Source organism: Giraffa tippelskirchi, chromosome 8 (assembly GCF_054371585.1).
Source record: "Giraffa tippelskirchi isolate mGirTip1 chromosome 8, T2T-mGirTip1v1.2.pri, whole genome shotgun sequence".
Classification (NCBI taxonomy): Eukaryota; Metazoa; Chordata; class Mammalia; order Artiodactyla; family Giraffidae; genus Giraffa; species Giraffa tippelskirchi.
The window spans coordinates 112,290,196-112,313,171 of NC_137282.1; the positions used below are offsets into that span (position 1 = coordinate 112,290,196).

General features: G+C 42.8%; 1 protein-coding gene across 1 annotated transcript in view; it reads right to left on the reverse strand.

Moving 5' to 3' along the window:
* Positions 1 to 22,976, reverse strand: part of NSG2 (neuronal vesicle trafficking associated 2) — a 64,914-nt gene that overhangs the window by 31,450 nt on the left and 10,488 nt on the right. Inside the window, exon 3 of the mRNA XM_081523555.1 lies at positions 17,947 to 18,030. Within this exon, the coding sequence (XP_081379681.1) occupies positions 17,947 to 18,030 (84 nt within the window). The remainder of the gene's footprint in view (positions 1 to 17,946; positions 18,031 to 22,976) is intronic.

The following is a 22,976-nucleotide window of genomic DNA, read 5'->3' on the forward strand; positions in this document are numbered from 1 at the left end:
GCTGACCAGTGTGGCCCTGCCCTGAAGACCAGTATCAGAAATGGGGCGGGCTCAAAAACAGAAAGTGTGTGTTAGTCGCTCAGTCGTGTCTGACTCTCTGCAACCCCACGGGCTGTAGCCTGCCAGGCTCCTCTGTCCATGGGATTTCCCAGGCAAGAATACTGGAGTGGGTTGCTATTTCCTTCTCCAGTGCATGCATGCATACTAAGTCACTTCAGTCAAGTCCGACTCTGCAACCCCATGGACAGCAGCCCACCAGGCTCCTCTGTCCATGGGATTCTCTAGGCAAGAACACTGGAATGGGTTGCCATGTCCTTTTCTGAGCTACCAGGGAAGCCCCTCAAACACAGAAAGGGAAGACAATTTGTTGCATCTCTGTGTGCAGCTTGGAATGAGAAGTTGTAGTCTCGATCCAAAGATGACTAATGTGTGCCTAAAGGGTGATCTGTAAACACAGAGCCCAGAGCTCTATTAATATTCAATGATAAATGATGTTGCTTTCAAATCAAATTCACACAAATGCAGGTTTCAGCTGTGTGCCAGCATCCTGGGAACATTAGGTTGGGGGCCATGCCTGGTACTTCCATGAATCCCCTACACACCTTCCTCAAGGCTGGGGACATGGTGGCTACTGTCTAAATACATGTTGACTGAATGGGGCCACCACAAGAAAAATTACTAAAGGGAGCTACAATTAGGAAAATGTCAGTGAGTGCACTTCGTACGTCACCTTTTAAAGCTTTAGAGAGATGGCTGGGTACAAATGGAATTTGTTTATCATTAATAACTCTCCACTTATTCACTGAAAATGACCTACACCCTCCCAATAACACTAAGCCAAGTGATTTTATGGGTTAACTTTGTTTTATGAAAGGTTTAACGAATCATTTCTCTGCCTTTTCCAATTTTCTAGAGCACGGAGAAAGGAAAAGGCATGTACATTCTCTTTACAGAAACAGCATAACTCTAATAACCTTACCTGACAAAAATGGCACACACATACAAAAAAGCTCAACAAAACTTTACATTATTATTAAAGTAATAATTTTAGATAATATATTAGCAAACTGAATTCAGTGATACACAATGACCAACTAGGAAATGTAAGGGTGAATTAATATTTAAAAGTCTATCTGTATAATTTACAAGGTTAAAGAAAATGAACCATATGATCATCTCCACAAATGCAGAAAGGGCTTTTCAGGGGGAAAAAAAACATCAAAATTTACATGGTGAAATGCTAGAAACAGTAGATCTAAAGTACTGACCGGTGCAATTAGATAAAAAAAAAAGTGACATTAGGAGCCTAGTAATTTCAAAGAGGAAATAACATAAGAAAACTAAATATACCAAAAAGGAAGCAATATTAGTATTATGGACAGAAGATACAATTATATATATGTAGAAAAGACAAAGAATCAAATTTTTAGAAAAATTATTAGAAACAATAAGAGAAATTGGTAACTGTGTGGTGGCAAATAAAAGTACAAAATTCAAAGCATCTTTATTAAGTATAAGTAATAACTTAATAAAAATTAAGTTAGCAAATATAATGGCAGAAAAGGGCCTTTTATGATACCAACAAAAATTAGGTAAAATACTTTGCAATAAATTTAATAAGAACTGTAAAGATGATTTTAAAATTTAACTGAGAACCTCAAAAGGAGATTTTAACAAATGCAAAATTAAATCTTATTTGATATCTCTTATGCATAGAGTCTAAAAAATTGTAAAAAACAAATTGAATTATAGATGTAGAAAACAATCATGGTTACCAGGGGTGAAAGTTGAGGGGAGGGATAAATTTGAAATTTGGGATTGACATATATGTACTAGTATATGTAGATAACTAATAAGGACCTTTACTTTTTTGGGCTCCAGAATCACTGCTGATGGTGACTGCAGCCATGAAATTAAAAGACGCTTACTCCTTGGAAGGAAGGTTATGGCCAACCTAGATAGCATGTTTAAAAGCAGAGACATTACTTTGCCAACAAAAGTCCGTCTAGTCAAGGCTATGGTTTTTCCAGTGGTCATGTATGGATGTGAGAGTTGGACAGTGAAGAAAGCTGAGCGCCGAAGAATTGATGCTTTTGAACTGTGGTGTTGGAGAAGACTCTTGAGAGTCCCTTGGACTGCAAGGAGATCCAATCAATCCATCCTAAAAGAGATCAATCCTGGGTGTTCATTGGAAGGTCTGATGTTGAAGCTGAAGCTCCAATACTTTGGCCACCTCATGCGAAGGGTTGACTCATTGGAAAAGACCCTAATGCTGGGTAGGATTGGGGGTGGGAGGAGAAGGGGACGACAGAGGATGAGATGGTTGGATGGCATCACCGACTCGATGAACATGGGTTTGGGTAGACTCCGGGAGTTGGTGATGGACAGAGAGGCCTGGCGTGCTGCAATTCATGGGGTCGCAGAGAGTCGGACATGACTGAGCGACTGAACTGAACTGAACTGAATAAGGACCTACTATACAGCATGGGGATCCCTACTCCATACTCGGTAATGACCTATATGGGAACAGAATCTTAAAGAGAGTGGTTATATGTATATGTATATGTATAACTGATCTACTTTGTTGTACCACAGAAAGCAACATGATATTGTAAATCAACTATAGTCCAATACAAATTTTTTTAAAAATAAACAGACTAAATAAAGATGTAGTCCTCTTCAAGTTAATCTTTGAATTCATGTAACCCAAATTTAAAAGTTAACAGGAGTTTTTGGATCTAAAGATACATGAATATGTATCTGGAAAAGTAAGTGTGCAAGAATGGATTGAGAGTTCTTAAAAAGTAGAAGAATACAGATTTTTAATACACAGATTTTTAAGAAGTATTATAAGAAGTATTATAAAACTATTAAGTGAAACAATTTGGCCTTGTCTCAGTTATTGATAGCAAATAATTGTCAGATCCATGGAAGAAAAGAGCAGAGAAGTAAACTCAAATGCATATGTAATATCTAAAAAATGTGGCATGTCAAGTCAAAGAGAGGAAGGATTAAGGAATAATCATAGATCAACTGTCAAACTGCCATTCAAAAAGAAGTAAAATTGGACTCCTACTCTACAAATTCCACATGAATCCAAACATTAACATAAAATCACAAAAGTAGCAGAAGAAAACATGAGTTTATGGTGAGAGAAGGCTTTAATTTTTATAGTGTCACCTGTACCCATAATTTCCTTTAAGCCTTTTGGAGTCTGTGATTAATTCGAGTTAAAGCAAAAGTAAGAAATACTTCAGGCTGAAGAAAGAAGTTGTACCATAAACAAAACAAAAAGGCAAAGGACAACTGAGAAAATACTAAATAAGTGAGAATGACTAAGTTCTCAGCTTCTGGAAGAAGCCATGCAAATCACTAGGAAGGAACAGCAAGTGATGTGACCAAGCAGGATATGTTCCAGGAAGGATGCATTAAACAGTCAATTGGTATGCGGGAAAAGGCTCGATCTCACCAATAATGGAAAGACATACAAACTGAAGCAAAGGTGAAGGGCCATTTTCTACCCATCAGATTGATGAAACTTTCTTTAAAATTTAATTTAATTTTTTAATTTTTGAAGTACAGTTGATTTACAATCTTGTGCCAATCTCTGTTGTACAGCAAAGTGACTCCATTATACACATATAGACATTCTTTTTATATTCTTTTCCATTACTGTTTATCCCAAGGAAATATATCCAATCTTCCAGTGAAACTTTTAAACTTAATTAAAACAGATACTGGCAACGTGGGGAAAAACACATTCGTAGGCAAAAAGGAGGATGTATAGACTCTTGGGAAATTTTTGGAAGGTAATTTGGCAAAATTTATTAAAATTGAAGACTCACATTCACTCTGGAAGCTTGTACGATAAAGATTCTCATACCTTACAAATATACTTGTAAAAATATATGAAAGGTGTGTGTGTGTGTGAAAACACACATACTAGGAAATTTACCAAAGCAGAGTTCTTAGCAGCGAAAGACTGAAAGCTAAAACAATAGGGGACTGATTGAGAAAGACTGCAAAAATCTCAGTCTACAGTCATTAACAAGGATAAAAAAGAAGCCCAATGTGCTGATGTGGAAAGATAGCTGAGATACATTATTAAGAGAAAAAAGTAAGGTACAGAAGAATGTATATAAAATGGTCTCATTTGAGAAAATGAAAAAGAATATCAAATGTGCATATGTATATATAAATATATATGTATATGCTGATGTGTAAAAAATGCCTCTGGGTAGAAACATAAGGAGGTGTTCCTGGGCTATTCAATAGAGCTTTTTGCAATATGGTAACGCCATGTAAATCTGTCCAGTATGGTAGCTGCTAGGCTTACATGATTATTGAGCACTTGAAATGTGGCTTGTGTGACTCAGGAGTTAAATTTTGAATTTTAGTTAACTTTTATTAATTTAAATATATATAGCCACACATGGCTAGCAGCTTCCAATTTGGATAGCACAGACATGGACAATGGATAGTTTGGATGAAAAGGATTATGGAGAGAAGAGGAGATTTTTTTTCAGTTTATGTCTTTCTATACTGTTGGAATTTTGTGCATATAATATATGTATTCATTTTTTATAGTTTAAAGCAAATTTTAGTTATCTTCAACTTCTTATCTGTGTAAAGTTTTCTCTACCCAGCAATCTGAGTGCTCTTCAATGGGCATTTACTACACAAAATCTCCAAAACTTTTGCTTTATTTATTTCTCCCAGTTTTACTGAGATATAATTGACACATAGCATTGAATAAGTTTCAGGTGTACAGCATGATCATTTGACTTACATACCTAATGAAATGACTGCTACAATAAATTTAGTGAATATCCATCATCCCGTATGAATACAAAATAAAAGAAAAAGTTTCTCCTTGTGATGACTGTTCTTAGGATTTACTCTCTTACCAACTTTCATATGTAACATACTGCAATGTTAATTATATTTATCATGTTCTACATTACACCCCTAGTATTTATCTTTTTATAAATGGAAGTTTGTACCATTGAGTACCCTCATCCAATTCTTACTCATATTTTAAAAGTTACTGACCGCTAAGGTCCCAGCGTCGATAGTCCCAGTGGAGGATTCAGAAGTGAAAGGGGTGGTGTCTGTCCTCAAGAGTCCAGGCTTTCATAGGACCACAGAAAACACATGGAAGAAAACAGCTACAGGGAGGAGGTCAAGCTGACAAACTTCCCAGTGAGTGAGGTCCTGCAGCAAGAAAGGGACAGGACCACAGTTGACCGTGGGGAAGAGAAGAGGGGCTGGTAGAACAGGCTTCACCCAGAAGGGGATGCGTGAGCCAGCCTATGAGATGAAAAGGTGCCTGCTAGACCATGGCAGAGAAAAAAGCATTCAGGGCAGAAGAAACAGCTGTTTGGAGGTGTGGACGCAGGATAGGGCAGACTGCGTCCAGCATCCCATGAGTAATCTAGGTTGGTGGGAGGGGAGCAAAGTGAGAAAGGAAAGGAGGCTGAAGAGATGAGAAAGAGGTTCTCAGGACCAGGGACAATAGAGTAAGGAGTTTAGATTTCACCCTGAAGGCCAGGGGAAGCCCCAGAATGGCTTTAAGCAGGAGGGAAAAGTGGTCACACATGACTCTCAGAAGAGGCAGACACTGGCTAGGGCTTGGAATGTCAAAATCAAGGACAAGCTGGAAAATGAGGGATGCCGTTGAAATATATACATGACTTATTTTTATCGTACCTATAAAAATATAAAGCTATTTATGGATTTAAAATTGCATTGTGTACATTTTACTTTGCCCATGAACAATCACCTTTGATCCATTAAGTGTTATGCAGTACCAAGGGAAAAGAAAATTCAAAAGAATTCATTTTGCCCACTTTCTGTGACTATCTCGTATTTTATCAAGTCCCTTAGGACCTTGAGAGGTCTTGTTTTTACCTTTACTAATTTTTCTAGGGCTTCCAATCTCCAGGAGACAGCTAGGATAAGAAATTGAATATTCAACAAATCTGACATGTCATGGTGGGGTGACAGGGGTGTGATTCCCATTTTCAGACCAATAAATACAGTGATAAATCCTGGGCCAAGTTTTTCTCAACCTCAGCACTATTGATATTTTAGGTAGGGTAATGCTTCATTGTGAGGAGCATGATATCCTGTTCATCAAAGGATATTTAACAGCATCTCTGGCCTTACTTAACCCACTAAATACCAGTAGCACAGATACATGAAAACACACACACAGACTGGTGGCAACCATAAATGTCTCCCGGGGAACAAAGTCACCCCTGATGGAAAGCACTGTCTCAGAACATCTCAGACAGAAGACCCCTTGGGGACCATCCCACTCAACTTCCTCATTTTACAGATGAGAAAACTGAAGCTCAGAGACTAAGACTAGAAGCCTGGTTTCCTTACTCAGGTTAGAATATTTTTTAGAGATCAGATATCTTTTTTCTTAGCCTCTGCTGCTGCTAAGTCGCTTCAGTTGTGTTCAACTCTGCGTGACCCCTTAGTCGGCTGCCTACCAGGCTCCCCCATCCCTGGGATTCTCCAGGCAAGAACACTGGAGTGGGTTGCCATTTCCTTCTCCAATGCATGAAAGTGAAAAGTGAAAGTGAAGTCGCTCAGTCGTGTCCGACTCTTTGCGACCCCATGGACTGCAGCCCACCAGGCTCCTCCATCCATGGCATTTTCCAGGCAAGAGTACTGGAGTGGGGTGCCATTGCCGTCTCCATTTCTTAGCCTCAGAGAAATGCAATTTTTTAAAAATGTTGGAGGAATTTTTAATACCAGTTTCACATGGATGGACCTAGAGATTATCATACTAAGTGAAGTCAGACACAGAAAGACAAATATCATATGATATCACTTATATATGGAATCTTAAAAAAAAAAATGACAGAAATGAACTTATTTGCAAAGCAGACTCACAGACTTAGAGAAGGAACTTAATGGTTACCAGTGGGCAAGGAGTAGGGATAGGGCTAGACTGGAAGTGAGGGATTGACACGTGTACACTGCCGTATTTAAAATAAGATAACTGACAAGGACCTACTGTGTAGCACAAGCACCTACAATAACAGGTCCTTGCTGGTTATCCATTTTGAATACAGCACTGTGTACATGACCTTCCCAAACTCCCTAACTATCCCTTCCCCCCTAGCAACCATAAGTTCATTTTCTAAGTCTGTGAGTTTCTTTCTGTTTTTGTAAGTAAGTTCATTTGTATCATTTCTTTTTAGATAAAAGAATTTGAAAAAGAATAGATACATCACTTTGTTGTACACTTGAAACTAAAACAATACTGTTAATCAACTGTGCTCCAAAGTAAAACAAAAATTAAAGAAAAAAGATAAGAAAAAATAAAGCAAATTTAGTTTTGTCTAGCTGAATATTCATTTGTTTTTTCTCTCTCCTCTCTTTTCACCTCCTTCTCCTTGATATAAATTATTCAGCCTAGAATTTCTATTTACTGACTTGTTTTTCTAGATACAAATGCTAACAAAATTAATAATAATAAAAAAGATTATGAAAACATCCATACTGCTCTAATTTAATATTTTTCTTTTTTCATTTGTTAACAGTGAAGAGGTGAAGGGGAAGATGTCTAATATACATATCTGAGTGTCTGTGTGCCAGGCACTCTGCCCGGCACATCCTAAACACAGTTATTACAACAGCCCTCAGAGGTGGCATTGGCAAGCTTATTCGTATTCCTAAAGAGGAAACTGAGGCTCATGGAAGTAAGGTGACATGCTCACACAGCCAGTGAGTTCTCAAACCAGCATTCGAACTCAAGTCTGTCAGACTGCATAGTGAAACCGAGTTCAGGTTGTGGAGACTTAGAATGGGTTCGCAATTACTGCCCAAGAGAGAGCTGAATCCCTTCAGAGAAATAAACTCCCCCGCAATTGTTCGGATCACAGAGCTGAGGAGCTTGCCAGCATCTCCAGGAGGAAGCCAGGCCTCTGTGGCAGTTGCTATGACGACTAGTTTCCTTATAATTATAGAACATGGTGGTGACATGACAAAGCCGCACAGACAATCACTTTGTTAGGACCTGTCTTCCTCTGACAGTTCCAGGAGCTTAAATATCATAATTTTTTTTAAAGTCCCATTTAAAATAATCATACACTGCAGCAGCAGAGGCCCAGAGACTGAGAAAGTCAGGAGATTAACCCTCCCACTGTGTGAGGGACCAGGAGGCAAGCCACATGACAAGCCATGAGCAAAATAGCATTTCTCCCTTGGGAAATGTTCGCTTCTCTTTTTTCTTTTGGATCAATGCTTTTAGGACTTGGCCAAACAGGGTATTTAAAGAGAAGAAAAAAAGAGAGCCAAAGAAAAATTGGCCTAATGCTTGGCAAATAACAGGGATAGGCAGCAAAATTTTAGTATTCTAGTAAACCACTTTTCAGTTGAGTTTAATTTAGCCAATTCCCCATATGTATAGGGTTTCCTGATTTGGAAGCTGATACAGACAAAAGAACACACACACAAACATATATGCACATCATAGACAAACATACCCCTCTGAGCCAGAAAGCCAGACTCTGTACCTTATTGGCTGTGTGACGTTGAGAATCTTAACTAACCTCTCTGATCCTCCGTCTCCTTACCTGTACATCAAAAACAATGCCTACTTCATGAGTTAGAGTAAAGATAAAATGGAAAATGACTAGCAAACTACACAGCAATAATAAGAGCTCAATGAAATCAATTAAGTAAAAATAATAATTTTTTAAATCTTGTTTTACTTTCCATGAACATCTATCTTCCTTTTATTATCCCAGCAGGGGATGTGAGAAACCTTTATGAAGCCCTTCACTACTTTCAGCAATCCAACCAGGTATCAAGGGAACTCCAGGTGAAGTCAATGTGCCATCTCAGGGGAGTGATGGGTGCAGGAAAGGCTGGGACGCTAGGACTCCAGATGAGAAAATGACTTGGAGAATTAAGGGTAAGTTTCAGAAGGAGGTGAGATCTGGTCTGGGTCACAAGGCAGAAAATGTAGGCAAGAGGGCCAGAGGAAACTGCATGGGCAAAGACCAGGAGATATGAAAGGAGAGGTGTTTTGATAGGACTGAGAGAGGCCTGAAGCACTGGGAACACAGGAAATGGCAGAGGGACGAGCAGCAAGGACCGCCTTTGGGAGAGCCTGCAGTACCAGGCTAAAAACCTCACGCTGTTGCCTATGGGAAGTGGGGGCCACCAAGGATTTCTCAAGTAAGATGTGATAATTGTCCTAACTACACAAAGGTGGAAAGGGGGGGGCGGGATGGCACTGGAAGGCCAAAAGCTGGTCTGGTGGAAAGGGTGGGCGAGGAGAAAGAACTGAGCCAGGCTGTTGAGACGGAGGGCCTAGCGAGATGGAGCCAGGTGTGGCTCCCCACTGAGGCCCACTCTAGGTGGGAGCATTCCATCCAGTCGCATGACCAACTTCCCAGAAATGAAACTATCGTATGATGACAGGAGGAAATTCACGTTTCTGAAGCTTCTGTGGGGCTTCTGTTATCTCATTTTGTCCTCAGGCCAGGCCTATGATGCAGACAGCACTGTCTCATTTTACAGCTTGAGAAACGCAGGTTTAGAGACATGAAGTGACTTGCTGTAGGTCGTACAAACCCACAGTGTCAAACCTCCAACCCACAGATTTCCCCTTTTCCATACTGCCCTTCACACAAGTGTGCTGGTTAACTGCCCTGGGCTTGGAAAGGAGGGTGATGCATGATTTAGTGTTTGCTCATTTCCATGGTATAAATATTCCCCCAAAGCTTGGTTACAAACTTCCAACAGTTTAGCAACTGGTGTGCAGACTTTAAATCGGCCAGCTCCCTCAGGAGTCCCACAGGAAATAAGAATATTCACTACATTCTAGGAGTCTTCTATACTAAACTTACTAACAAGTAACTTGCTTTATTACAGCATTTATGTGCCAGTGTTTGAATCAATGAGAATGAGAACCTGGCAATAAAAGCAGCCCAGTCATTAGGCTCTGGAGTGGAGCTGTCATTGAATCACCCAGGGCTTGCATGTGCCTCACACCCTAAGCACATTCCTCCTGAGACAGTGCCACAGATGTTTTCCCTTCCAGGGAAATGTTTTGTTAAAAAAAAAAAATTAAGCTGCATTCGCTTTTCAATTCTCAATAGTATATTTTTCTCAAGGTTACTACAATAATACAATTTCATGAGGCCAAGAGAAAGCACCCAGCCATAAACATAGCCTTGCATCTTTGTTCTGATTTTCAATAAAACCCTAGCCAGAAGTGCAATAATAAACATCAAACACTCTTGCAGCTTTTTTTTTCCACCAAGCACTCACATGCAAATTCTCTTCGTGCCAGATAATGACTCTGCTCCTAACCCAGCAGGCAGTGTTTTTAATAACTTACCTAAAGTGTTTCTCAAAATTAAAAAAAATAAGAGAGCAATAAAAGCCAAGACAACAGATAATAAAGTAAAATCGCTTATCTCCATTTACTGCTGTCAGCAAATATTAGAATACCATCAATAGAAGGCTGCTGCTGCTGCTACTAAGTCGCTTTAGTCGTGTCCGACTCTGTGCGACCCCATAGACGGCAGCCCACCAGGCTCCGTCATCCCTGGGATTCTCCAGGCAAGAACACTGGAGTGGGTTGCCATTTCCTTCTCCAGTGCATGAAAGGGAAAAGTGAAAGTGAAGTCGCTCAGTCTTGTCTGACTCTTAGCGACCCCATGGACTGTAGCCTATACCAGGCGCCTCCGTCCATGGGATTTTCCAGGCAAGAGTACTGGAGTGGGGTGCCATTGCCTTCAGCCCCTGGGATTTTGATGAAAAACTAGAAGAAGCAAATGGCAAAGCTATAAAAGAGGTCTCACCTCCCTGGGTCTGTGATATCAGGAAGAGGACATCTATGAGAATGTGTCATCAGGAAGAAGCTTAGAAGCAAAGACATGGCCCCGATTTTAAATAAAGATATTGAAAATGAGGCAGCCAGAGCTCTGGTGTTTATCAGCATGGAGTTCTTCCATCAACCATGGGGACTTTTTTGTTTGTTTTTTCATTTCAGTTCAGTTCAGTTCAGTCGCTCAGTCGTGTCTGACTCTTTGCGACCCCATAAATTGCAGCACGCCAGGCCTCTCTGTCCGTCACCAACTCCCAGAGTCTACCCAAACCCATGTCCATTGAGTCGGTGATGCCATCCAACAATCTCATCCTCTGTCATCCCCTTCTCCTCCTGCCCCCAATCCCACCCAGCATTAGAGTCTTTTCCAATGAGTCAACTCTTCGCATGAGGTGGCCAAAGTATTGGAGTTTCAGCTTCAACATCAGTCCTTCCAGTGAACATCCAGGACTGATCTCCTTTAGGATGGATTGATTGGATCTCCTTGCAGTCCAAGGGACTCTCAAGAGTCTTCTCCAACACCACAGTTCAAAAGCATCTATTCTGCGGCGCTCAGCTTTCTTCACCGTCCAACTCTCACATCCATACATGACCACTGGAAAAACCATAGCCTGTTCATTTATTAAAGATATCATTTGATGCCCAGGGTGGCCAAGCATTCACTAGGCTTTTGGGGTGCAAAGATGAAGAACATACCCTTAAGTCAGTGGGAGACACAGCAGGTAAAGTTGATGCCAACACTGTGTCACTGGAGGGTTATACAGCAGGTGCAGGAGTCCCGAGGAGGAAGGGCAGACTGCGCATGGGTGGGCAGGCAAGCCTTCACAGGCAGGGCCATTTGAGTTGCGTGCTGCGGGGTGAGAAGGGAGTTTGCCCAGTGGTGGAGGCAGGTAAGGCATTTTGGGTGGAAGAGGCAGCATGAACAAAGACGGGGAGGCAGCGGCGTATGTTATGAGGAAAGGACCAGGACTTTGGACAGGTGAGGGCGCCTGTGGGAGGAGGCAAATGAGCAGGGCACCTGTGGAAGCCGTGCGATGTTAGAAGGATGGCAATGTCATCACAGGATGCATGCATTAGGAAGAGTCTTCCTTTGGGGAGTGAGAAGAATGGGCAGGAGGGGGCTGAGAAAGGAGGTAGAGGGGCCTGGAAGGAGGCTGGGCCCGCAGATGGTGAGTGGGGATGGGGACCAGAGCAGAAAGCATGGTTCCCAGAGACTGGCAGGCGAGAGAGGGGCCTGGACTCTGCCGACTGTTAGATGCGGCCATCCTCCTGGGGAGACTGGTTCTGGCATTTCACCGTGTAGTACTGGGGGGAAGGTGAGCAGAGTTGTGGCCTGAGGCAGAGTGCCAACATCCCCAACCTTTGGCCAGAAGGGGAAGAGAAGAAGGAAAGAAGTGACTGGCAGCTCGATGGGCTCAGAAGCAGCCCCTGGCTTTGATTCTCTGGAAGCTGGGCTCCCCTTCACCTGGCGGCAGCTTCCCTCACCCCTTACACCCAGCCAAGGCCCCTGCTGAAGGCCTGCAAGTTCATCCTGGCTCCACAGCCTCCTGGGCATGGAACTTGGGAAAATGCCCAGCCTCTGTCAGCCTGTTTGCCTCGCCTGCAAACAGGGTGACAATCTCACCAGCCTGCTGTGCTGGGGCCATTCAGTAGGATGTCTTACATAGTGCCAATCACAGGTCAGGTCAAAAGCAGAGCACAAGCCTCAGACGTTGCATGGATCGACAAATGGATGGAACAGTAAGTTAATATCCTATAATATTAGTCCTGAAGCTTCAGCTGGGCATCTGCTTCTTTTTGTTTTGTTGGTGTGCTGTTGCTGCTTGTTTCTAGTAACAGGCCTCAGACACCAACTCTTTAAAAACTGCTAGTTTCTCCCTTCTAATTCTCCCCCACCAGTTTTATGTTACTGTGTCCATTTGCCTGGCAGGAATGGTGAGGTCTGGTCCCTCTGCATTGGTTCGTCCCTTGCATTCTGCACTCTCTCCGCTGACTGTGCTCAGGGCCTGGTCCACAGGCCCCCTCAGGATCTTTCCTGTACCTGGACACCCTGCAGTCTGAGTTTGCCCAGGTCAGAGCCTCCAGGGGCAGGTTTTCTGAATCCTGACTCAGGATGTAGTATCAGGGATGGATGCTGAAGCAGTCCCGAAAGATTGGGTGGGGCTCAAGTTGCAACACCCCTGACACTCACTCTATACTGTACCCCCTTCTGAGAACTGAGGACTGAGAACACGTGAGTGGGCCACTGCGACCCTACCCTCCAGGGACCAGAGGTGGAAGGGCGCTGAGGGTCCCACAGAGGCGACAGCACAGTAGTACTCACGACCCCCTTATGACCTGCAGAGCTCAGAGGAGGCAGCAGACTCAGAAAACCAGGGGAGGCATCTCAGAGGAGGTGACCCTATAAGGACGCATAGACAAGAAGCTGGCTGGCACCTTCTTGTCTAAACCACGCATTTGCAAGCTCTTCCAGAGCAAGGCTTTGTCTTGCACCTCTGTGTGTCTCCCAGCAACACATCCAATGCAGCCCAGAGCAAATTTGATAAAGACAAAGATGAAAGGGGAGAAAGGGCAGAAAGGGAGGAAGTCAGGCAAGCCACAGCTGGGCAGGGTGTCATCGAGGTATAGCAGAGAAAATGGGTTATGGAGCCATAGTTCTGGGTTCTTATTTGTCCTTAAATGTCCTCGCTGCGTGGCCTTGCCAGACACTTCACTTCTTTCAGCATCAGTTTCCTCATCCATAAAATGGAGATAATAATAAGAGTAGTGATAATATAATAATAAAAGTGGTACTGATAATAATAACAGTAGTAGTACATAAGCTTGTCGTCAACCTGAAAAGTGGATATAAAGGCATTTTTAACAAGTACTAGGATTATTCATGTTATAACTGATGTGTTGAGAAGTAGCTTAACCAAAAAATACTGCCTGCATTCCCCAAGAGGCAAAGAGATGGCTCCCGGGGTCACTGTAGAGGGCCAGAGGCAGCCCATGGGTTCCGACATTGAACTGGCTACTCTTAGAACGGTTCCTCCAGGTTTTCCCAGCCACTTTCCCAGGAGGAAAAGCCAGGAAAGGGAGGACCAGGTCTGTCTCAACCAACTGTCAAAATCCAGCTAATCAGGCAGGAAGCTAAGAACTTAGGATGAAGGAAAGGCATCTGAACAGGAAGAGAATAAAATGATCATTCGTTGAGATCTAGAGTGCTCCAAGAACTTACACTTTGGGCTATCTCAAGACTGTGTCTCAGTTAACTGGTGAGGAATCAAGAGCTCAGAGAGGTGAAGAGACTTCCCAAGGTCATGAAACTAAGAGGTGACAGGGACATGACCTGAGCTGCCAGGTGAATCTAGTCCCAAAGTACAGGTGTTCCCTAGAATACCTCTCCTCAGCTTAGCACAGCCTCCAAATGTAAGACTCAAGTTTCTTCTCTCAGATGAGCCTGGGGACAAACAGCTCCTTCCATAGCAAAATCAGCTTCAGAAGAAACTCCAGCTCCCAAGACTAAGAAAGAAGGCGGGGCTTCTCTCTGCATGCTCCCATCTTCTCAAAGAAGCCTGATGAACATTCTTGCAAGTCTGTGACCCTCGGCAATGACTGCAAGAGCCTTCATGTTAAAAAAAAAAAAAAATTCCAGGCGACTCTTTCAATCTTTCTCCATTCATCTCTCCCCCTCTGCTCTCTTCTCTCATTCTCTCTCACAGTACAATTGCTATGAGCTGATCTCCCCAGGTCAGATTTGAGCTGTGAAGTCACAAGCTGTTCCACCTCCTCAAAGGTACTGGAATGAGTCAGATGCATCTTTGTCATCCCCATGGTTACTTTGGCCGTGGGTGATATCCTGGAGGGGGCGCCTGGCCATTGTTTATCAGCCTTATGCTCTCTAAAATGAACTGGGAATTCTCTGACTTCAAGCTCCAGTTCGCTAGCCTCAATTTCCATCCTGAGCTCCAGACCAGTTACCTCCAAGGGTGGCCAGACTGCCTCCTCCCCTACCCACCTCTCCCATGGTACCCGGGCACCCTCCACTCAGTGTGTTCCCCACTCCTATCCAGTCAGCCAAGCCAAGCACCCAGGAGCTCCTGATGGAGCCCCTGATTCTCCAACCAGGAACAAGTCCTGCAAGTTCACCTCCAGAACAGCCCACCTGGATGCCCAAGTCCCCCTGCAGCTGACGCTCAGACCCTCAGACTCCTCTTAGTCACCACAAGCCGCCTCCTTAGACTGCGGCATCAACCATCACCCCAGTGGAAACGTCCTCCATGCGGCCCAGGGGGAGCTCTCCTTAAGGAAGTGAAAAGTTGGGCAAATGGATGCTCACAGCTTTACAAAAGCAAACAAATTTGCTCCATTCCTTCCATGGAGGCAGGGCCCTCCACCCATACAAGTGCTGACAAAGGACTGAACCCGAATCCCAGCACCCTTTTTTCCCACCCGCAGGACCAAACGAGTCAAGTTGGGGGGGTGGCTTCCACAGGCCCTGATCCCTGATGAACTACTCATTTTTTCCCGGCTGACTCATTTCTGTTCTAACCCATAGTTACCTACGGCAGGCCGCCTGGATGAACAGAAAGTCCCGGTCACTGGCTAGTGGGGGAGCAGGCTGCACTGCTGCTCTAAGCTAAAGTTCCTCTTGAAAAAAACGGGACTATATCAGCCTCTCAGGGCCCCATGGGCCCCATGATGTGATGTGATGTTTTACCATATGATAAAACAGCTGTATCACCAGAAGTTGCCAACAAAGAGGAGACAAACACAGAACAGCGTGGTCCCAACACCATGGCTGATGATACGGCCACAGATGACATTTTGAGACATTTCTTTCCTCTATATACTTGCGGTTTTTTCATAATTCCAATCATAGAAAACATACAATTTTAATCTCTGCTTTTTTCACTCAACCTCCTCTATAATAAGTATCTGCCCAAATTATCACATGTCTTCATAGCCATCATTTTAAATGATTGCTAAATAAGGATTAATTCCATCAAAAACTGTAACACTCTATTTGGTAAAACGAATAACATTTTTAAATGCTTCTAATTTTTTTCTAATTATTGTAACATCATGCTCTTGTAGAACTGGGAAAGTAGAAGAAAGAAGGAAATATCTCATGAGCCCATAATTCAGAGTAAACTACTCACCCTGCAAAAGTGGTTCTTAAGAAATTGTTGAAAGAGTCAATCCTATGTATGTGGTCTTACATATGGAATCATGAGAAAGTTGCTGAAAACCTAGCATTGTTTCCAATGCTTTGAGTTTACAAATAACACTGCAGTAAACATTTGTGCTCATGAATCTGGGCGTATTTCTGACGATCTCTGCTGCTAGGAGGACAGGTCAGCTTTACCCCCTGGCCTGGTGCCCATACATTGTGCACCAAGACACTCCCATTCTCCCCTCATGGCTACCCACTGGCTCTTGCCGGTAGGTACCTGCATGCAGTTCAGGCCAGGTCCAAGTTCACTGGGCCCGTGCTGTGTGCCAGACACTAAAGTCACAGTCAGAAATAAAAGCAATCCTTGCCCTTTAAGAGGGGTCAACATCCAGGGACGTCCCACATGCTGGGGGATGTACACAGAGGTGCCATCCTTCCTCCCAGGTTCACACACCCAGCTGCTCTAATATAGATTTAGCAGGGAGAAAGACAGGGACAGAAGCAGACCAGTATATGTACCCGCATACATGCTCCAATCCCCAGACAAGCAACCAAGGACTGTTTTCACATCCAAAGCCCTTGAGCCACAGTTGACACAAAATAGCTGCTATTAGTCATGTACTTCATCTGCTTTGCATGTATTCTGTACGTCATCCTCACAGTAACCTTCTGGTATCTCCCTTTGATAAGTGAGGTTTACTGACTTGCTTGGACTTTCCAAGTGGCTCAGTGGTAAAGAATTCACCTGCCAATGCAGGCAGGTGATTTGATGTGGATTTGATCCCTGGGTCAGGAAGATCTCCTGGAGAAGGAAATGGCTACCCACTCCAGTATTCTTGCTTGGGAAATTCCATGGACAGAGGAACCTGGTGGGCTACAGTCTATGGGGCTGGAAAGAGTCAGACATGACTTAGCAACTAAACAACAATAACTGACTTGCTTGTGGCCACATGGCTGGTATGAGGCAGAAACAAGAGCTCAAACCCAGCCAGACTGCTCCAGCATCCTTCTACAGAAACACTTATTCTACTGTCTCCACGGCAGACTGTGCCTCCAAAATATCTTTTAGGTCTCTAATCCGCTCACCATCCTTCTCTAAGCCACTATTAGTGTTTGAATGTGGACAAATGCCGTAGCCCAACAGTCTCCTCATGCTTCCTCTTGCCCACTACACTCTGTTAGTCATGTAAAAGCCAATCTGCTTTTTCCAAAAACCAACTTTAATCATGTCCTTCCTTTACCTGAAGTCCTTCTCAAGTTTCTTCATAAAAACCCAAATTCCTCCATACAGCATTTGAGGCCTAGGATTGTCTGCCCTCTGTCCATTTCTCCTGCCTCCTCTCTGCCTGCTCCCCACACCTCTCCCAGAGCCCAGATTCACTGCCCTTATGCCCATTCGGTGTTGGGTCCAACTCCCCTCCAGCCTCAGGGCCTTTGCACAAGCTGTACTCTCCTCCACCACCTAAGTCCTAAGTGACTTCCCCAGGGTACTTTCCTGAGGTTCCTCCATACATCCTTGCAGAGCAGGTTTCATGGCTCCTTCATGCAATTCATCACAGTGATATATACTCCTCAGTTCTCCTAGTGAACCCTCCACCAAGAAATAGAAATTCAATCATCTAGTTTTTACCACTAAGTCAACTTTTATCTCCCTTTGTCTTTTTTGTATTTGTTGCAATCGCTCACTGTCTACAATTTGCATTTCTTTACACATTTCCATCACATTTCCTGGTGACTGTGATGGAAAGACAGAGGGACAGGGACCAGAAGTAAAAGAAGAAATGAGACACATTTAACAATTAGCAAATTGTCTGAACTTTTCAGGGCAAGAGAGAGGCTAATTCATCCTCAAGAGGCAGAGTTTTGTTATTTGATTAGACTCAGTGACTCATATGCAGTCTTTCTGTTACACCATCAAGACACTGACCGTAAATTCGGCGATTTTCGGCACCCGAAACTTCCCTTTGTTCTTCTGTTCAGGCTGATATTCTGTTCTTGTCTTCACAATCACCTAAAATGATCAACCAGTGTTAGCACACATAAATACTTGGAAGAGTTTTCTGTTCCTTTTTTAGTAACTAGAATTTACTATATATTGCATAAAGATCAGAAAACACACACTTCCTCAAACACACACAAGAAAATTAAAAATTCAAATTATCCATAATATTTTCCCATTCCAACAGAGACAACCGTAGGTGACAATTCTGGTCACACTTTTTCAGATGTTTTTACATGCATATATATGCATTATATTGTATTTATGTATTAGCTATTTATACAAATACATTTTTGTGAAATGGACTGGCACTTCTTTTTATCACACAACACTACACTAACACTTTTTTTCATGTAGACAAATATATGATTTCAGTTTGCCTTTTGATGTCGCTTAATATTTCACTTTATGTGTATACTACAACAGTATTGACCGCTGAACATGTAGGTTGTTTCCACAGTTTGGATTATCTAAGCAAGCTATGATGAACATCTTGTAGCTAAACTTTTGCACATATACTTAATTCCAGTTTAATTTAGAGACTTCCACAAAATAAAATATAAAGGTCTATTGAATCTATTGTATCATCTTATTTTTCTGAAGTCTGAATATTTTGCAGAGGAGGCTAATATCTTTTCAAGATAAGCTGTCAACCTGCCAAGACATTTATGGAACTTCGTCCCACTGTGTAGGCAAAGTTGAAGAAAAAAGAAACTTGACAGATAATCAATAACTATTGCTGATTGCCACGGTGTCATGGGGAACATAGGAGCTGTCTGAGCCTCAGGGTCTCACTTGTAAAGTAAGGACAATGATCATAATCATAACTCCTAATTAACAAGACTGTTTTGAGGGTTAAATGAGATGATAATGGGCAATATTTTTGGAATAATTTATTATGTGCCAGGGCTAGATCAAGCTCTCCATAAACCTTATCCACAAACCACTACTACTTCCATTCTCCTGAAAAGGAAACTGGAGCACAGAGTCGCCAAGTCACATCTCCAAGGTAACACAGCTCAAAGGAAGCAATCTTCTAACTACGACCAGTCTTCTCATTAGAGCTTAAATTAACTGAATTTTCAATGAAAATTTCACCCCAAGTTTTCCTAGAAATGATAGTCAAGTGTATGGACTCCTCCTGCAAGAATTCTATGAAGAATGCTCTTCAAGATCTCTGAGGCATACTGTGGACAAAATACAGCTCAAAAAGGAAGGAGTAGGGGAGGAACTTCCATGATGGAACAGCTCCTCTGTGGCACTTAAATATGCTGGTTAGGGAGGATCTGGGTCCCAGCCCATGGAAAACACCACTCCCTCCCTGACACATAGAATTCATTTGCAGATGTAAATTCTGTTGCTGTGCCCCACTTGCTTTCGATTCTGCTCCTCCAAACAATAAAAAGTGATCTCTGGCTTCCTTAAACAAAGAAACGATACAGTCAAACAAGGGTGAGGGGTTTGGGGGGAGAATGGAGTCAAGGAATGTTCAATTTTCTTCTATCTCTTGCTCTAAAGAAGAAGAAAACAGAAGCCTCCTTGCCACTAGTGAAAAAATATCCCTCATGCTTTGCAAATGTACTGTACAGCAGGCACTGGGCACTTGATTCTGTGTTGTGGGGCAGATACTGACATTGTCAATATCGTAGGGAGATGAAAGATTGCACAATGTGTTTGAATCCCAACTCCAGCACTGAGCCTTCTGTGTCTTGGTTTTCTCATCCATTAAATGGGAAAATAACCATAACTGCCTGGTTGGGTTTTTAGGAGGCTTAAATGAGTCAATATAAATCAAGCACTCACATCGTTTATTCAATAATAAATGTGTTTTTGAACACTGCCTCTGAGTGCTGCCAAATGTTTTTACAATAGATGTCTGAAGCAGATGTAGTTTGGGCCTGGCTTGTACATGACAACCTGTAGGTCCTCCCTATCCAGCCCTTACAGAACAACACAAGGATTTCTCAAGAATGATGCTCTTCAAGCATGGTCTAAAAAAGGGGGTTTTCAAGGATGGATACAGTTTTTCTGAGTGAACAAGCCAAGACATTTTATGCAAAGTGAACCACAACACATCCCTTCTCCTGGGGATCTTCCTGATCCAGGAATCAAACTGAGGTCTCCTGCATTACAGGTGGATTCTTTACCAGCTGAGCTACCAGGGAAGACCTCTAGAGATGGCTGTGTGGCCTCCACAGGCTAGCTGTTTCTATTAGAAACTCACAATATTCTGGGAAGGGCCAAATGAAATATGCTGGTGTTTTGTGAACTTAAAAGATACTCTACAAACTGTAATGATTAAAAACTGTTGGGATAGCACTAGATCAACTGGCATGTTATGAAATGCATAGAAAATTTATATGTCTGATCATTTTTAAAAATATTTACAAACTGGGAATTATAATTTCTTCTCCCAATTTTTCATGTTATATGTGTGTATATGTCTGATGTGTGCATGTATATGTAAATATATTATAATACAACTCAGTATCTATTTCTAAGCTTAGTGAATTTCCTGGTCAGTGTGCTATGTAACCCATAAAACTCGGGGCAATAATTGCCTTTGCCTTTTACGCTAGACAGCATTCTAAGATAGTCCCCAAACTTCCCACCCTATCCCCACCCCCATATAATCTCTTTCCTCAAGAGTGTGGACAGCACCCATGAATCTGATGGCACAGTCACTCCCATGAGTATGTTATGCTATCTAAAACTCCATCACAGTGGACTGGAGAGAGATGCTCCTTCTGGCCTTCAAGAACTAAGTCAACATGTTGGAGAGGGCTATGCAGCCAGTGCCTGAGGGTGGACTCTAGGAGCTGAAAATGATGCCGGTTGATAGTAAGGGCATGCAAGAAAATGGTACTTCAGTCCTACAACCACAAGTAACTGAATTCTGCCAATAACCTGCGTGAGCTTGGAAAAAGACCCCAAGCATCAGGTAAAATGCAGCTGACACCTTGACTTCAGAACTGTGAGACCCTTCTGAGCAGACAACCTACCTAAATTGTGACTGGATTTCTGACCTATAAAAGCCTGTGAGGTTTCTGACCTATGAGGCAATCAATTTGTGTTGTTTTGAAGTACTAAAGCTTTGGTAACTGGTTACATAAAAACAGAAAAACCAAAATTCCTTCCCACATTAAAAAGTCCATCTCAACCATCTCTTAATTAGACTTCTTCATTTCTAGATCCTTAGCCATCAGACTTATCTCAAGCATCACACATCAAATGTCAAGAAGCATTTGCTGCTTAGTCTTCCCCTCTGCCCTTCTATTTTATAGACATCTTTCTCAAAACTTCTCAAAGAGCTCTAGACCATTTATATCATCCCATGTAAATTTAAAAGACCTCATGCAGCAGTCAACATGTTGAGACAGGGACAAAACTAAACAAATATTACTGCTGAAATGAAACAATGAATAACCATTACAGGCATATCATTCTACTATAATTGCCATAATAAATATATAGTATCCCAATTACCATTTACAGTAGTAAGAGGGATGCTGAGTTTAGGCAGAGTTGCGGTCATAGCCCTCCACATCCTGCTTTGCCTTGAACACCTAAGCGATGTTGCTTATGCTCTGAATGAGTTTCTAATGAAAACACTTCTTTTGGCTTCAGAACACTTCCCAAACCACCAGGTTCAAACTAGGCCAGCAGACAAGGGGACCCCTGACCCTATGTCCATCCTCAGTCATCTGCTCCTCCCTTGAGCTAAGCCATACTTTCTCCAAAAGCAATCCAGGTAATATTTTACCTTTGCCCCAAGGAAATATTAGCTTACTAGAACCCCTTCTTCACATCAAAAGCAGGTCTTTGCCTATTTGCCTGGAACAAATGGGCAGTCCCCTGGACTGGTCTTTTTTGACCTCTCAGTTATATCTGACAGGCTTGCTCACTCACTCCTCCATAAAGTCCTCCTCCCAGGTCCATGGTCCTCTTCCTGCTCACTGACCATCCCTCCTCAGTTTCCTCCTCAAGTCCCACCCACTCTGCTTAACCTCTCAGCATTAGAATCTCTCAGGGTTAGGTCATGGGATACTTCTTTCCTACAAATTCCTTCTGAAGGTTCTTACTCCTATCACTTCAAGCTCCATCTTTATTCTCATAAGTCTCAAAGTTACATCTCCAACTCAGACCCTATTCAGCATTCAGATTACCCTACTGGATGTCTGCCCTTGCACAGACACACCTGAATTTATCATGTCCACAGCAAAGCTCTTGGGTACCTGACTCACCTTCTCCAACCATCTTGCCCTTGACATTCTCTTCCTTGTGTAATCCCTAGCTAAGAAAATAGCAGCATGATAAGCCAGTTTATGTCAAGTCATATACAGGAGTCTCTCACGATCCCTCCCTTCCCTTCAGTCTCCAAATCCATCCCACCACTAGTCTCAGCTTCCTCAAAACTTTCTCTCAAATAGACTCATTTGTCCAATTATACTGCCCTAGTCCAGAGCATCATCCTCTCTCCATGAACGTTTGCTCTGACCATCTTCCTTGCTTCCATCCTTGACTCCCAAAATCCAAATAAAAAGAGCTTTCTAGACTAAGAGAGCATCAGCCAGCAAACATTCAGAAGACACCCAGGAGGCTGGCCCTGGGAGGACCACAAAGACGTAGTTTTGAGTGGACGGGGAACAGAGCGGGTGATGGGAGGGGTAAGCCGAGGCTCTGCATGCCTTGCCTCGCATATTAAAGATGAACTCGAGAGCAGTGAGGAGCTAAGGAAAGTTTGCAAACCAGAGGATGGCTTTCCAGGCATGCATCACAAGTAGAGGAGAAGCCTCTGGCACAATGGAGACACACTGGAGAGATGCAGAGAGCAAGAAAAAACAGCCCTCCAGTTACTGGAATCAGCCAGCTATTGGGCATGTCATGAAGCGTGGTGTGCTGTTCCCGTGGACTGGCGCCAGAAACAGATCCTTTCTATAAAAGGAGACATAGTAACA